The sequence below is a fragment of the Balaenoptera acutorostrata genome, chromosome 6 (assembly GCF_949987535.1).
Source record: "Balaenoptera acutorostrata chromosome 6, mBalAcu1.1, whole genome shotgun sequence".
In the NCBI taxonomy this organism is placed as follows: Eukaryota; Metazoa; Chordata; class Mammalia; order Artiodactyla; family Balaenopteridae; genus Balaenoptera; species Balaenoptera acutorostrata.
The window spans coordinates 101,033,627-101,048,186 of NC_080069.1; the positions used below are offsets into that span (position 1 = coordinate 101,033,627).

Here is a 14,560-nt window from a genome sequence, read left to right on the forward strand (position 1 = left end):
GAAAAAGTCACCTATTGTATGGTTCCTTTTTTACAATATATCCAGATTAGGCAAATCCAGAGACAGAAAGCAGGTTAGAAGTTACCAGGGGGTGAGAGGAGTGGGAAATAAGGAGGGATTGGTTAATGGATATGGAGTGTTTTTATGTGATGATAAAAAAATTTTGAAAGTAGGGAGAGCTTGTGGTTACCAACATTGTGATATAGTAAACACCATCGAATTACACACTTTAAAACCATTCAGTGTATGTTAACGTGAATTTGATCTCAGTAAAACACACAAACTCACACATTGCTAGTCAAGCAAAACACATCCTACCGTGTTTCTCTGGGACATGTGATATAGGCCTGCAAGGATCCTTTGGGGTCTGGGAAGAAAATGTTTAATTAATCTTTTTAATAAAAATAACCTATTTAAAGTAGTATATATGTATTATAGATTGTTTAAAGTGCTGAAAGCAAATACAAGAAAATAAAAACATCTCATTCCTACCACTCAGAAATTGCTATTATAAGCACCTCCTGTTTTCTTTCTAGAGTTTTCTCTCTCCTTTCTCTTCCCCACCCCCTCTCTCCACACACACACACGTATTTTTAACCAAAATGAAATTATGCTGTTTGTTCTGTTTGTAAATTTGGTGTGTTTGGTTATGATCTTCATCTCTCCATATTGACACATTTTAATTCATCTAATAATTACAATTTAAGTTCCCTCAGTATTCCAAAATTGTTTACAGTAGATCGATCCAAATTAGATTCCAGTCTAGGGATATGTATTGCATTTTGTTAAGTCCTTTAAATCCCTTTTATCTAATGTATACACCCCCCTTTTAATGACAGAGATTACTTGAAGAAACCCAGCCAGTTGTCTCATATATTTCATCTTTTAAAAACGTGTTTTGTTTTATATGCTTTTTAAGTACATTAAGTAATTATGTATTGGGGTACATGATCAAAAGTTTTTAGTGGTAAGGGTATAAGCATCACAAATGGTTAAAGACTGTAGGGTATGCAGGTGTTTATTACACTCATTTATCAGTTTTTTGTAGGTTTGAAGTTGTTCAAAATAAAAAGAAAAAAATAAACATTAAAAAAGAAAAAATGGTTTAGAAGATTCCTGTTCTAGTCTGCTATTTTTTCAGAGTGTGCACTTGTCAATTCAGGAGCCCACCTAAACCTCCAGAATCAGATTTGGAGGTGCAACTGGGGAAATGGGCATTTCTAACAGTCTCTCTCGTGGTTTTGATGCTCAGGGATGTAGAGAGGTGATGCTTACCTTGTGCTTTGTGATCATTTCCAGAATTGACACCCCTCCTTTGTCTCTTGCATCAGTATTTATTGAGCATGTACTCTAGGCCAGTCCCACCAACTGGGACTGTGAGTGATAGGCTGGAAAGGCAGAGAGAGGCAGCTCTGTGGGCAGTTTTGCAGTTTATTACGGTGGCATCTAACACACTTGCTCCATTAGCCTGTTACCTTCCTTGATGTTCCCCTGTCAGGATTATGAAGAAGCTGTGCTCTTGCTGTTAGAAGGAGCTGCCTGGGAAGAAGCTCTGAGACTGGTAAGAGGACTTCAAAACTCCTCCCTGCATGAAGTGCTAAGCGGAGCAAGAGCCTGCACGGGGGAGACAGTGTCAGCCGGAGTCCCTTGTCTTCTGAGCTACTGAAATTTGTTAGAAATAGTTCAGGTTCCTGGTCTAAGGATAAGCAGTGCTTTTAAAACCATTTTAAAAATTTATTCTTGATGTTTGGAATTAGTCCTCTAAATGTGAAATTTTACTAATTTTTACTGAAATGAATTGAGTTTTCATTGGCTACCTTATAGGAGGCCTACTCCTCTGGAAAATATCCTGTCACCTCTGAAAGTGATCCATTTCCAAGTATCTTAACTTTCCAGTGATTTGAAGTTTTCCTGCCTAAAATTGTTGTATTTTTTTTTTTAGGTACACAAATATAACAGACCAGATATTATAGAAACCAACGTAAAGCCTTCCATTTTAGAAGGTGAGGGTTACATTTTAGATAGAATTCCTGATTTGGAAGTATAGAACTGCGGGGGGAGAGGGAGACGGGAGGGTACTGCCGGTGCTATTACATCCTTTAATCATGTCAGTGATGAAAGGACTCGTTATATCGAGTCAATCAGAGTTCTCCACTGGGTGTGAAATTTACTTGTGACCATGGTTTTTAAATAAAAGTTGCTAAATAGTAGCACATAACTTATTTGAATGTTAAAAACCTGTGATAAGATACAATTAAGAATCTTTGGGAATAGTTGGTAAACTCAAATATGAACTGTATATTAGATAATATTGTATCAAACGGTTAATTTCCTGCATTTAATAATTGTATTGTGGTTATATAGATGATATCCTGATTCTTAGAGATGCTGAAGTATTTAAGAGGGAAGAATCATATCTGCAACTTCCTCTCAAAGGGTTCCACAAAAACAAGTTGTGTGTGTGTGTGTGGAAGCCAAAAATATGGCAAAATGTTAATAATTGATAAATCTAAGTGAAGGGTATATGTATGTACATTGAATTACTGCAACCTTTAAGTAGGTCTGAAACTTTTTCAAAATAAAAATTTTTTAAAAATAAGAAGGGATTCCCTGGTGGTCCAGTGGTTAAGACTCCGTGCTTCCACTGCAGGGGGCACGGGTTTGATCCCTGGTCGGGAAACTAAGATCCTGCATGCTGTGTGGCGTGGCCAAAAAAATAATAATAATAATAAAAAGAAGAACCTTTGCAGATGGTTCCTCGATAACAGATGAGTGTTATCAGTTCTAGAATACTCTGGTGTTCACTGTATCCCTTAAAAGCAAAGTGCAAAAGAAGGACATCAGTTTGACTTATAAAAGTCTTTGGGAGTAGAGGTTGATTTTAAGCTCTGCACAGTCTACCCTGTAAGTAATATCTGGCCTTTCTGACATTAACATGTATTCATATTCTTACCCTGCCTGCTCTCTACTACCCTGTCCTACTTAAAACTGGGAGGGTTCTTTGTGTATCATTCACTTTAGGTACTCCTAACTGGATACTGGAAGCATCCTTCCTGGCCCTATAACAAATCCATCTAGCCCACTCTTACTTGGATTTTTCTCCACTAATTAGAACTGAGAAAAAGTGCTGACAGTTCATCTACAAAGACCTAATACTTATATGTTTAAGAAGCATTTCAGTGACTTTCCTCCTGTTTTTGTTAACAGCTTCCTGTGCACTCCTTTTATTTACTAGTCTTCTCTTGGGTTAGATACCAAGTCTTTTGTTCAGGTGATTTTGTAAGCTTAGTGGTAGAGCGTATTCTAGGATGATGTTGATGAACTTTAAGATCTGGAATCTCAATCTCTAGTTCTTTCTCCTATATCAATGTTGGTTACTTCTCATTAAAGAAAAAATTCTTGCTTGAAAAACCTGGTAACTTCTTTTCTTTGTTAAGCTCCAACTCCCTCACTAACCACCCCCACTCTAGTTTTATCTCTTTGTTTAAACGTGCTCAAATTATTTTCCATCTGCACCCTTAGCCCAGAAAAATTATATGGCGTTTCTGGACTCTCAGACAGCCACATTCAGTCGCCATAAAGCACGTCTGTTGGTGGTGCGAGAGCTCAAGGAGCAAGCACAGCAGGTGCATCTGGGTGAGTGCCCGCCTGAAGACACCGACGCTTGGGGGGTGGTGAGGGGCAGCATCGCACTTTGTCTTAGCTGCTCACTCTCCCTCCCGCAGTGTGATTACTGTGCCAAGTGGAAGTCCGAGGCCTCTGAGGGTCTGTGAGGGTCTTTGTTGTGGGTACTGGGGAGAGCTTGGGGGCAGGACCAGGCGCCAACAGGCAGAGCTCTGCCAAACATTCTCTCCACACCCCGACCAGAGCAGCGGACTACTGTATTTACACAGTGATCTCATTTCCAGAAGTTCCTTTGCTTTAAAAAAAAAAAAAAAAAAAAAAGACTTGCCTGGTGGTCCAGTGGTTAAGACTCTGCACTCCCAGCGCAGGGGGCCCAGGTTCCATCCCTGGTCAGGGAACTAGATCCCACATGCCACAACGAAGATATTGCACACGGCAGCAAAGATCCCACGTGCCACAACTAAGACCCGGCGCAGCTAGCTAGCTAGCTAAATAAATAAAAATGTTTTATGTAAAAAGAATAAAGTTTGGTAAAGTACTAGTTTACAGTAATAAAACTGTATTTATTATCTTATTTCATTTTGAGGTCAACTTTGTACTAGTTTTCATATGTCCTTAGATATGACCTGGTTAACTGTAGTTCCCTTACCCCACTGAAGGTAAACCCTCATTTGCAGGTAGTTTTCATTCTGTCTGGTTCTTCTCTTTTAGATGATGAGGCACCCCACGGTCAAGAGTCAGATCTCTTCTCTGAAACTAGCAGTGTCATGAGTAGCAGTGACATGAGTGGCAAATATTCCCACAGTAACTCCAGAATATCAGCGTATGTATCATGTTTATTCAGCACATTGACCATGCCCTGGGTATATGGAGAAAGTACAAGTAAATAGGTCAGTTTTCCAACAGGACAGTGCAGCAGGAGGGGGAAGACATTCTTCAAGGCCCTGTGGAAGCTGTGCAAGGACCTTCCCAGCATATCTAAGAGATGAGAATCAGCTTTGAAATGTTTTCTGCTGCAGCTTCGTGGCCTATGTGTTTGCCCATCACCCACATGGCACTTACACTGGGTACTCAATTTATATATGACATCTAACTTTATTCATTTAAGAAATATTAAGTGACTATAATGTGTAGGCACTGAGAAAAATACAAAGATTATAGAGAAAAAAGATTTCACACTTCTTCAGTTCAAAATTCAACTGGTCAGAAGTATAATCGAGCTAGTTGTAGTGGATGTTACCAAAACCTTTTAAGGAGATATGAGTTATAAGAGCTTGTACTCTACCTTGGGAAACAAAACAATGCAAGATTATATATTTAAACCAAATTGTGCTTTAGGAATTCAGAATGGAGACCTGTGAGGTTGTGTGGTGCAATCAGAAAGTGCAAGAAAGCCACCTAGAAATGGGCTTTGAGAGTTGGGGTGAGAGTCCCAGACAAAACAAATGGCATAATTAAAGACCTCTGAGGCAGGAGAGAATGTGGGATTCATATATATTTTATGATATTCAAATTCCAATCTGGTATGTCTGTTATCTTACTTCAACTTAATTTTGTTGCCTTTAAACTTATTTGGTTTTTGCTACAAAATTGAAGCTGTTCGTTGTTCTTCTCATTTTTCCACCTCTTATTATCAGATGAAATCCGATTTTATTCTGTATTTTAATCAAAACTTCAAGGCCAGGCATCACTTTTTAGGGTTTTCCTTATTACTTCCTGCCTTTTCTCTCCCAATTTAAGTTTTATGTATCATTTTAACACCTTCACCATTTTCCCCAAAATACAAATACCATCTGTATATACTCTGGTTTCCCAGAAAGTTGGTGGCCAATAGTTACATTCATTTTAATTTGTTCAGCACAAGGAGAGCCCCTTTTAAAACATCTCTAATTTCTAACAGGAGATCATCTAAGAATCGGCGCAAAGCGGAACGGAAGAAGCACAGCCTCAAGGAAGGGAGTCCACTGGAGGATCTGGCCCTTTTGGAGGCATTGAGTGAAGTGGTGCAGGGCACTGAAAAATTGAAAGGTATATTCTCAATACTGATGATTCTTGCCCACAAAAAACATAGTAAATTCGTCACTTCAAGGTGCATTCCTGAAACAAAACTTCTCAGCCAATAGCCTAGACGTCTTCCTCTTTGGCATCCACCTACCTGAGCTGTGAGAGACTATCACTGAAACCAGGATAAAGATGGAGGAGGCACTGCTTTCCTGCTTGGCTCTAGTGGGTTTGTTTTCTTTTTGTAGTAGATATGTTGAATTATTCCAGCTTTTGGGGAGAAAGAAGAAAATGTGGGAGATATTGTAGTATGCTATTAGATATTTTTACTTGGGAAAGAAACTCCTGTTAGGATTCTAGCAATGGAGCTGGTGATACAACTTACCACTCTCAAATTTCTTCTCTCCAGATGAAATATACCATATTTTAAAGATACTCTTTCTATTTGAGTTTGATGAGCAAGGAAGGGAATTACAGAAGGCCTTTGAAGATACTCTGCAGCTAATGGAAAGGTCAATTCCAGAAATTTGGGCTCTCACCCCCCAGCAGAGTTCAGCTACACCTGTAAGTTTTCCTCAAAGACAGAATGTGCTTTTGTTTTTTTTTAATCACTTTGACAGGTTATTACTCTCACACAATCTCTTAATAGTGAGAGCAAAAGATTTTCCTGTTCTTAAAACATACTATACAATAGTTAAATTGTCTTAGGCTTATGTTTAAGCTGTCAGTAAGAAGATTTTATGTTTGACGGTATAGTTCATGGTACACCTTGGCCTAGGTTAAGTTTGCTTTTTATTTCTCCTTTCTGCATGAAACTGCTGTCATGGAGAAGTTGGGAAAGTCAGATGGTTGCCCCTGACCTTCAGTGAGATTGGTCAGGGTAGGGGGCAAGCTAGGACCAGAATTGGCTTCTCACCTCTCTGTTCAGACTTATGGATGGGATCTGAGTTCTTTAAAGGAAGCCCAGACAATTGCTTTTTCTCTTGTTTTACGGTAAATTTGACTTGTCACTTCTATGTTGTTGTAACAAGCTTGCTAATTATGTTAAACCTGTTTGTGTCCCATCAAGAATTCTAATGTATTGTCATCTATTTATTGTGTATATCTGCTCAGTCTCTTACATCTCAGGTCTATTGTTCAAAGTTTCAATTTTAATTCAGAAAGGCTGGTTTATCAGTCAGAGTCCATTAAGGAAAAACAAAAACCACAGCTGTTATTTTATCAGAGAGAGTTTAATATATGGAACTGGTTAACCAAGTACTAGAGGACTGAGAAGGCAGAAAGGGAACACAGAGAAGGAACATTGAGATTGTAACTGTGGGCAGCCACTTGTACCCCTAAGGCTGAAGGAACAAAAAGAAGAGTTTGAGATTCTTAGAATTTAGACGCTTGGCGGTGGGTGAGGCCCCTGCAGAGCTGGTTCTTGAACCTCAGAGAAGGGGGTGGCAGCCAGCTAGTGCTGGTATTGCCGAGGGGGCAGGATGAGACTGGGTCTAAGTGTATAGAAATAAACAGAAACTGGAACGAACAGCTGCTGCGGGGTACAGGGCTACTGTTGAGTGAAAGCAAGCGAACAAGGGAACAAATTCCCTCTCCTTCCTCCGTCCAGCCTTGCCCTGTCCTTCTGGTGTCTGCTATTGTTGGAGCATAACAGCTGTCAAAGGAGGGGTGTTTTCTCAGGCCCCCCAGTCCCAGCATCATGAGCAGTGTATAGGAAGGGTTGGTTTGGAGCTGAGAGAGAGGCTGGAAATCGGCTCATAAGCTTACTGGGTCTCGATTTCCTCAGTTATAAATGGGGATAATACTCCCCTGTATACTTCACTGGAATGTTCTGAAGGTTAGATGAGAGGGTAGATATAAAAGCATTTTACAAACCATAAAGATAAAAGCAACTGAGAATTAGCCCCTCATAAATACTTGAATTTACTATGATAAGTATTTCCTAGAAGAAATGTGATAACCTTCAGAACTAGTGGTTTCGAGGCCAACAATTTATAATGCTTCCCCATGCCCTCCCTTATCCTCGTCTATTCAGATCATGTTAACATCTAAGATACCAACTTACGAGTCTTCTAGGGGAAATGCCCAGGAAAATTGTGTTTTTGCTTTGGTTGGTAAAGCATGATAATGTCATATGTGCAGGATACCACGTGGTATAGTCACATGGCAGTGCTTTGAGCACGTGACATCACTGCTGAGAGTGCGCTAGGAGAGAACATGCAGACCTGAGTGAAGCGAGGCGGAGGGCCTGGAGTGTGCCTGCTGAGGCTCGAGCAGGTGTAGAATTCCTGCGAAGTCTCTTGTTTACCTCGAACACATGTGCAAGTTTGCATTCTCCTCCATGATATGCACAGAATTGTTTTAATGTAAAAATTCTCACAAATCTTTGAGTACAGTCTGGTGCTCTGTGTATTCTATAACCTCTTATTATATCCCCTCCCCCCAGGGTATGGCTCACTTATTTGGAAAGGACCAGGCATATATCACTGAGATTTTCTTTTTCTGTTTACCCCTCATCATTACCTTGTTCTTCTGGTGGACATGAGATGTAGAGGTCTGAATTGAGACTAGAGAAACTGGCAAATTAAAATCACATATGTGTTTGATACCATAATGAAAATGAAAGGCTGTTTATTGCTGGTAGAGATTTGCTATTTGCAGTCAGCAGAAGTATAAGATAATCTTTGCTGATTCAGTCTACTTTCTACTTAGGTTCTAGGTCCCAATTCTACTGCAAATAGTATCATGGCCTCTTATCAACAAGAAAAGACTTCAGTTCCTGTTCTTGGTTAGTATTTTTTTCTTTCTAAATTATTATAGTACTAAGCAGAAGGAGTATCTTTTTGTAAGTGTTGAGATGGTTAGTAGTATAAGGAGAGATTGGGGAATCACTACTATTTTCCCTCAGTTCTAAGATTCTATCTTTAGTAAAATTAGTTTAATGCCTTTAGTGTTGGGATCCTGGGTTGGCGGGTAAGAAATCCAATGTGACATTAAATGTATAATTTAAAAAAATTGTTCTGACATACACACTTGTCAATGCAATGGCATACACTAGTCCATACAGACACATCACAGTTGAAGAAGTGTGACTCCTAAACAGTCTAATTTGCACATACATTTTAAGGATTCATCTGAATCATCCTTATTGGCTATTGGCAGTTTTGCATTGTGTCTTGGGGACATTTTCATATTCCTTGCTTAAGAGCTGGCCCATTTTAGTCATACTTAGGATTAACAGTATAATTTGAAAACAAATCCAAAGAAGATTAGCATTTCATCTGCATTTTCTGTTGAATTCCTAAAATGTTTTGTTTCTTTGTGGGGGGGGTGGAGAGGATTCTCATCAGTTAGGTTACATATTCCTCAAAGTTAAAAGCCCTAAAGGCTTTCTTTTGAAAGTTGGTTAAAAACCTTTTGACAGATCAATTTGGTGCCACAGTATTTGCCCTTCATGTGGATCAGTCAAGCATAGCAACTTCTTTTTAGCTTTGAAAAGGTGGCAGATTTTATGGCTGCTATTTTGCATTTCTGGCATGTGAGAGGCAATGTTCCGCAATTTTTTCATTTAAATGCTCTACTGTGGTAGCATTTTGATAACATTTGAAGTAGACTTTGTGGGAGCCTTGTCAAGTTTAACTTTCATGGCTTATATTGCTACCAGGAATACATTAACTCCCTTCCATTCCAGCTAAGCTCATATATGCAGACAGTTAACTGCTGTATCCCTAGATCCCCTTCTTCCTGGAGGCTGGCAAGCTGCCTTTGGTATCAGTCCCAAAACGTACACTTATTTCTGAGATGCTACAATTCATCTCAGACCAGAGGCTGTTTGGTAATTGTTTAGTTTGTAATGTGTCTAATCCAGTTGTGATTTCTGTCCCCTCTTTTCCTCACTGCTGGCTTGATGCTGACCTTCAGGTCAAGTTCAGTCACACCTTTCTCTAGGGTGGTCTAGTTGGCTTTATTAAAGGGCACTTCCATTTCCCAGCTGAGCCTTAAAGACTTTAAAATTTTGAGGCTCCTCATTATCAGAGTATGTATTATCCGTGTCCCTGTGTAGGAACACTAGTGTAGATTGTTTAGGAAGGGAGAAGTTCTCATAATCCAAAAAGAGGCGAATGAGCTACTCACAAAATTAGTTCCTCTCAAATATTCCTCACCTGCCCCTTCCCAGCTAACAGTAGTAGTAGGGGATCAGTAACTTGAGGGGCATTTTCTGATTGTTCCATGTTAAGATGCAACGTAGTACCATGCAGGTTGATTGCAAGTCTGCAAAAATGTAATCCATTTCATAAAATGGATTAACATTTTACCACAGTAGTGCTTAAATCACAGCCAAACTGGACTTGTTACAGTTGATAACAAAATTGCTTCAAATGAGTATGATTTGACTATCAAAGGATTAAGAGAAGTCCTTGGAAAAACTGATAAAGCCCTCAAATTATTTTTGTGAAATGACTCTCTCTGTGCTGTGAAATTCAAACATGGAAATGTGAAAGATGCCATGTCCTGCTGTCATACAGTTTGTCAGAATAATTTCTTTCCTGCCAATAAGTCAATACTTGGTATTTATTTTTGGTTAAGTCTAAGAATCAAATATAATTGTAGTTGTGCCTAATTTTTAAAAATAAGATACACTATTTTCATAACTTGTTTCTTTTTTAAAAAAAGATGGAGTCTCTTTCAAAGTTTACCCAGTATTTAACAAAATTATGGAGCTTGTTGACAATGAATTTAAGTAGGCTTTTCCAATATTATAAATAAGCAAAACCTCTTGTTGTCTTTTTGTCTACATAGATTTTGTTTGGGGGTGTAGAGAGTAGTAATTGTATATGAAATTATAAAACTGTTATGATTAGTAGAGAAAATCTGGATTGTACAGTATGGCAAAGAAAATTAAGATTTAATAATTTCTAGTCATACATGTGTACCATGCATGTATATATGTATAATGAAAACCATGTTTTTAAAACATTTTATCTTGAGCATTTTTCACACATTTCAAAATACTCATGTAAATAATTTTTCATGTCTGTATGGGTCATAGATACAGATGTAACATGAATAATACTGAGAAAGACCATCTTTATATATGCATGTTTTCTCATGTCTCTACTTCCTGTATATGATTCCTACTTAGACAAGAGACTCCATAAATGTAACTGAAAGAGGGCCTGAGAGTTTTATCTGACGGTGACAAATTTCCCCCAACCATCACCCACCTCCTCCATTTATTTATTTTTTTTAAATATGGACATTTTTATTGATCAGTGTGTTTGCAGAAATTTTTATCATAAAGCATTTTCCGTCCATTAACTTTACTTACTGAATACATGCCACTACTTTTTTTTACTCTTATAATTGATGTAAATTTTACATACAGTAAAATTTACAGATCTTAGGTGTATAGTTTGATGAAACATTAACTCTGGTTCTGATGGTCGTCTTGTAGGTGCAAAGCCCAGTTGCCTAATTTTAGCTTAGAGTTACTTGCCTCAGCTCCCGCCAAGAAAAAATAGTGTGCCTATCACAATTTTCCTCTGCTTTCTTTCAGATGCTGAGCTTTTTATACCACCAAAGATCAACAGAAGAACCCAGTGGAAACTGAGCCTTCTAGAGTGACTCTGACCCCAGTTAGGAGGGCTCTGGCAGAGAAGGCTGTTTTCCTTCCACTCCTCACTCCTCGAGGCCTGGCTGCTGGGAACTGGGAAGAGTAAGACCATCTACCTTAGCATTACAGAGAGCTGCTCTGTACAGCAGACCTCAGCAGACACCAATTCTATTTTACTTTGCATATAATCTTAATCGTTAGCAAGATTTTAAGCTTTAACCCATATAGCATCATTTTGTAAAAATTACTGTTCTTCTATTTAGTGCTGATTGAGAGCATATTTCTGGTATTTATGGTAATCAGGACATTGGGTTTCATTCCCAGCTTCAGGTCTGAATCATATTGGGACCGTAGACAAATCACAGAATTGATTTGTGCCTCAGTTAACTGGGAATGTTTCGTGGCTGCTACCTCAAAAGTGTGAAGAAAAGTTAAATAATGTTTTCGAATTGTTTTATGTTCCTTGAGGAAAGCCTTATGTATAGACAACTAATGGCTATTAGTGCTCCCAACAATAGGTCAAATTTAATCATTTAAATGACTTCACCTTGAACTAAAGCAAAATGAAAAGTGAAATCTATCCTTTGATATTCTAAGCTTTCCTATGCTGACAGCTCTTATTTTGTAATATCTTACCAGGTCATGTGCTTCCAGTTATAACTGGTTTGAGCCTCCTATCACTACAGTGTCCATACAGACTGTTTTTATTGCCTGTGAATGTTCTGCTAGAGTTAGCAGTGTTAGAGCTAGAACAGATTAGAATTTCTGAAACAGTATTGCGTACATTTGGGGTGGTGAGCAGTGTGCATCATAGGCATGAGCGGTAGTAAGTTACTCCTTTTTCTCCAAATGTTGCTTCTTTTAATATAATGTTTTTGTCAGTATCTAGGTCATTTCATTTATTTTTCTTTATGGTGCTTAACTGACCTCTGTCTTTTAGTTATTTTCTTTGGAAGAAATGAGAATGTTATCTCTTTTTGGTGAGTCTAGAAAAAAGCTCAGTTCATTTGGACAGTAGTTTGTGGCTGACTCCTGGGTAAGGTTAACAATCTCTTTCATGCTTTTAATACCAGAACCAGACCTTTATTACTCTACGTAAACTAACAGGAAGTCAGAGTATAGGTATACCCAGAATTGTGTAACTAAAGAAGCCTTTCCCTAATATAGCAAAATGTAAACTATAGAATCTAGGTGTGTTTACTGTATAATTCAACTTTTCTGTGTCTGAATATTTTCACAAAATAATAGAAAAAGTAGAAGAAGAATATAATTAAGTGCCCAACATTGAAAGGCTGCAAGTGCTTTGTGACTACTCTTTGGTGTGGATTAATGAACATGGTACCTTACATGTCATTTTAATATATTATAGTGCTCTTGCTATGGATAATAGTAAAGGGACCCACGCTGATGTGTTGGAAATAGAAGTAAATGTGTCTGTTGATATTGGTGTGACTTTGCATGGATGTTCACTTTCCTTGAAATAATATATTGAAGTAGCAAAAAAGAATTTGTGTGAATACAAATTACTATCAATTACTCTCTCTATCCTCTGAGCAAGGTGGAATTTTATTCATTTGGAGTAGAAGCAGGTGAGTGCAGACCTTCCAAACTGAAGGCCAAGTCAAGGGTGAATTCATGGGGAAAAATGCTGTTTATGGGCAAAGGAGAAACTCCTGGGAGTTGTGAATGCTTAATTTGGGGGAAAGATTCTGTCAAGTTCTAGAGAAGAGTATATAATTCTTCCCCACATTTGGCCTCTTCCCAAAGCAAAGTCATGCAAGAAGCTAAAAGCCTCAGTTACTTAGTTTGTTCCATGGAATCAGCTTTGTTCAGATGCTCCAGACATCAAGAGGAAACTTGCAGAGGACTTTCTCCGATAAATAAAAGCACATTTTAAATTTAGACTTTTTTTAAAAACAGAGGCAGGAGCTAATGTTTTTAATATGTCTTTACGAGTATAGCTTGGTGTAATTTCTTAGCATTGCCGTGTATTTTAAAATAAATTTATTTTCCATATGTATCTACATATATACACACATGCACACATCTGAGGGATTCTTCATAGTCATAATTGAAGAGGATTTATTAAAAATAAATAAAACTTTAAGGCGTTTTGAGTTTATTTTTGTGCATGGTGTAAAGGTATGTTCTCACTTCATTGATTTACATGCAGCTTCTCAACATTCCCAGTACCACTTGCTTAAGAAACTGTCTTTTTCCCATTTTATATTCTTGCCTCCTTTAAGGTTTAATTGACCATAGGTGTGTGGGTTTATTTCTGAGCTCTCTATTTTGTTCCATTGATCCATGTATCTGTTTTTGTGCCTGCATCACACTGTTTTGATTACTGTAGCTTGGTAGTTTTGTCTGAACTCTGGGAGGTTTATGCCTCCTGCTTTGTTCTTTTCCTCAGGATTACTTTGGCAATCCTGGGTTTTTTATGGTTCCATGTAAATTTTAGGATTATTTGTTCTAGTTATGTGAAAAATGTCATAGGTAAGTTGATAGGGATTGTGTTAAATATGTAGATTGCTTTCAGTAGTATGGCCATTTTAATAATATTATTCCAGTTCAAGAGCATGGGATATCTTTCCATTTCTTTGAATCATCTTTAATTTCCTTTATTAATGTTTTATACTTCTCAGCATATAAGCCTTTCATCTCCTTGGTCAGGTTTACTTCTAAGTATTTTTATTTTGGGGCTGCGATTTTAAAAGATATTTTTTTTTACATTCCCTTTCTGATATTTCATTGTTAGTGTAAAGAAATGCAACCAATTTCTGTATGTTAATCTTGTATCCTGGTACTTTACTGAATTCGTTTATCATCAGTTCTAGTAGTTTTCGTGTGGAGTGTTTAGGATTTTCTATATACAGGATCATGTCATCTGCATATAATGAAAATTTTACCTCTTCCCTCCCAATTTGGATACCTTTTATTTCTTTTTCTTGTCTGACTGCTGTGGTTAGGACTTCCAGTTCTACGTTCAATAGAAGTGGTGAAAGTGAGCATCCTTGTCATGTTCCAGATTTTAGCAGGAGGGCTTTCAGCTTTGCACCATTGAGTATTATATTGGCTGTGGGTTTGTCATAAATAGGTTTTATTATGTTGAGATATGTTGCCTCTATACCCACTTTGGAAAGAGTTTTTATCATGAATGGACACTGAATTTTGTCAAAAGCTTTTTCTGCATCTATTGAGATGATCATGTGGTTTTTATCTTGTCTTTTGTTGATGTGGTGTATCACATTGATTTGCATATGTTGAACCATTCTTGTGAAGTTGGGATGAATCCCACTTGGTCTTGGTGTATGATTTTTT

At 37.9% G+C, this 14,560-nt stretch overlaps 1 protein-coding gene across 1 annotated transcript in view; it reads left to right on the top strand.

Moving 5' to 3' along the window:
- ELP1 (elongator acetyltransferase complex subunit 1) overlaps window positions 1–13,346 on the top strand; it is a 67,808-nt gene extending 54,462 nt beyond the window's left edge. Inside the window, exons 30-37 of the mRNA XM_057549235.1 lie at window positions 1,499–1,561; window positions 1,943–2,003; window positions 3,523–3,636; window positions 4,336–4,447; window positions 5,525–5,652; window positions 6,035–6,189; window positions 8,338–8,413; window positions 11,183–13,346. Of these exons, the coding sequence (XP_057405218.1) occupies window positions 1,499–1,561; window positions 1,943–2,003; window positions 3,523–3,636; window positions 4,336–4,447; window positions 5,525–5,652; window positions 6,035–6,189; window positions 8,338–8,413; window positions 11,183–11,250 (777 nt within the window). The 3' untranslated portion in view covers window positions 11,251–13,346. The remainder of the gene's footprint in view (window positions 1–1,498; window positions 1,562–1,942; window positions 2,004–3,522; window positions 3,637–4,335; window positions 4,448–5,524; window positions 5,653–6,034; window positions 6,190–8,337; window positions 8,414–11,182) is intronic.
- The last annotated feature ends 1,214 nt before the right edge of the window (window positions 13,347–14,560 follow it).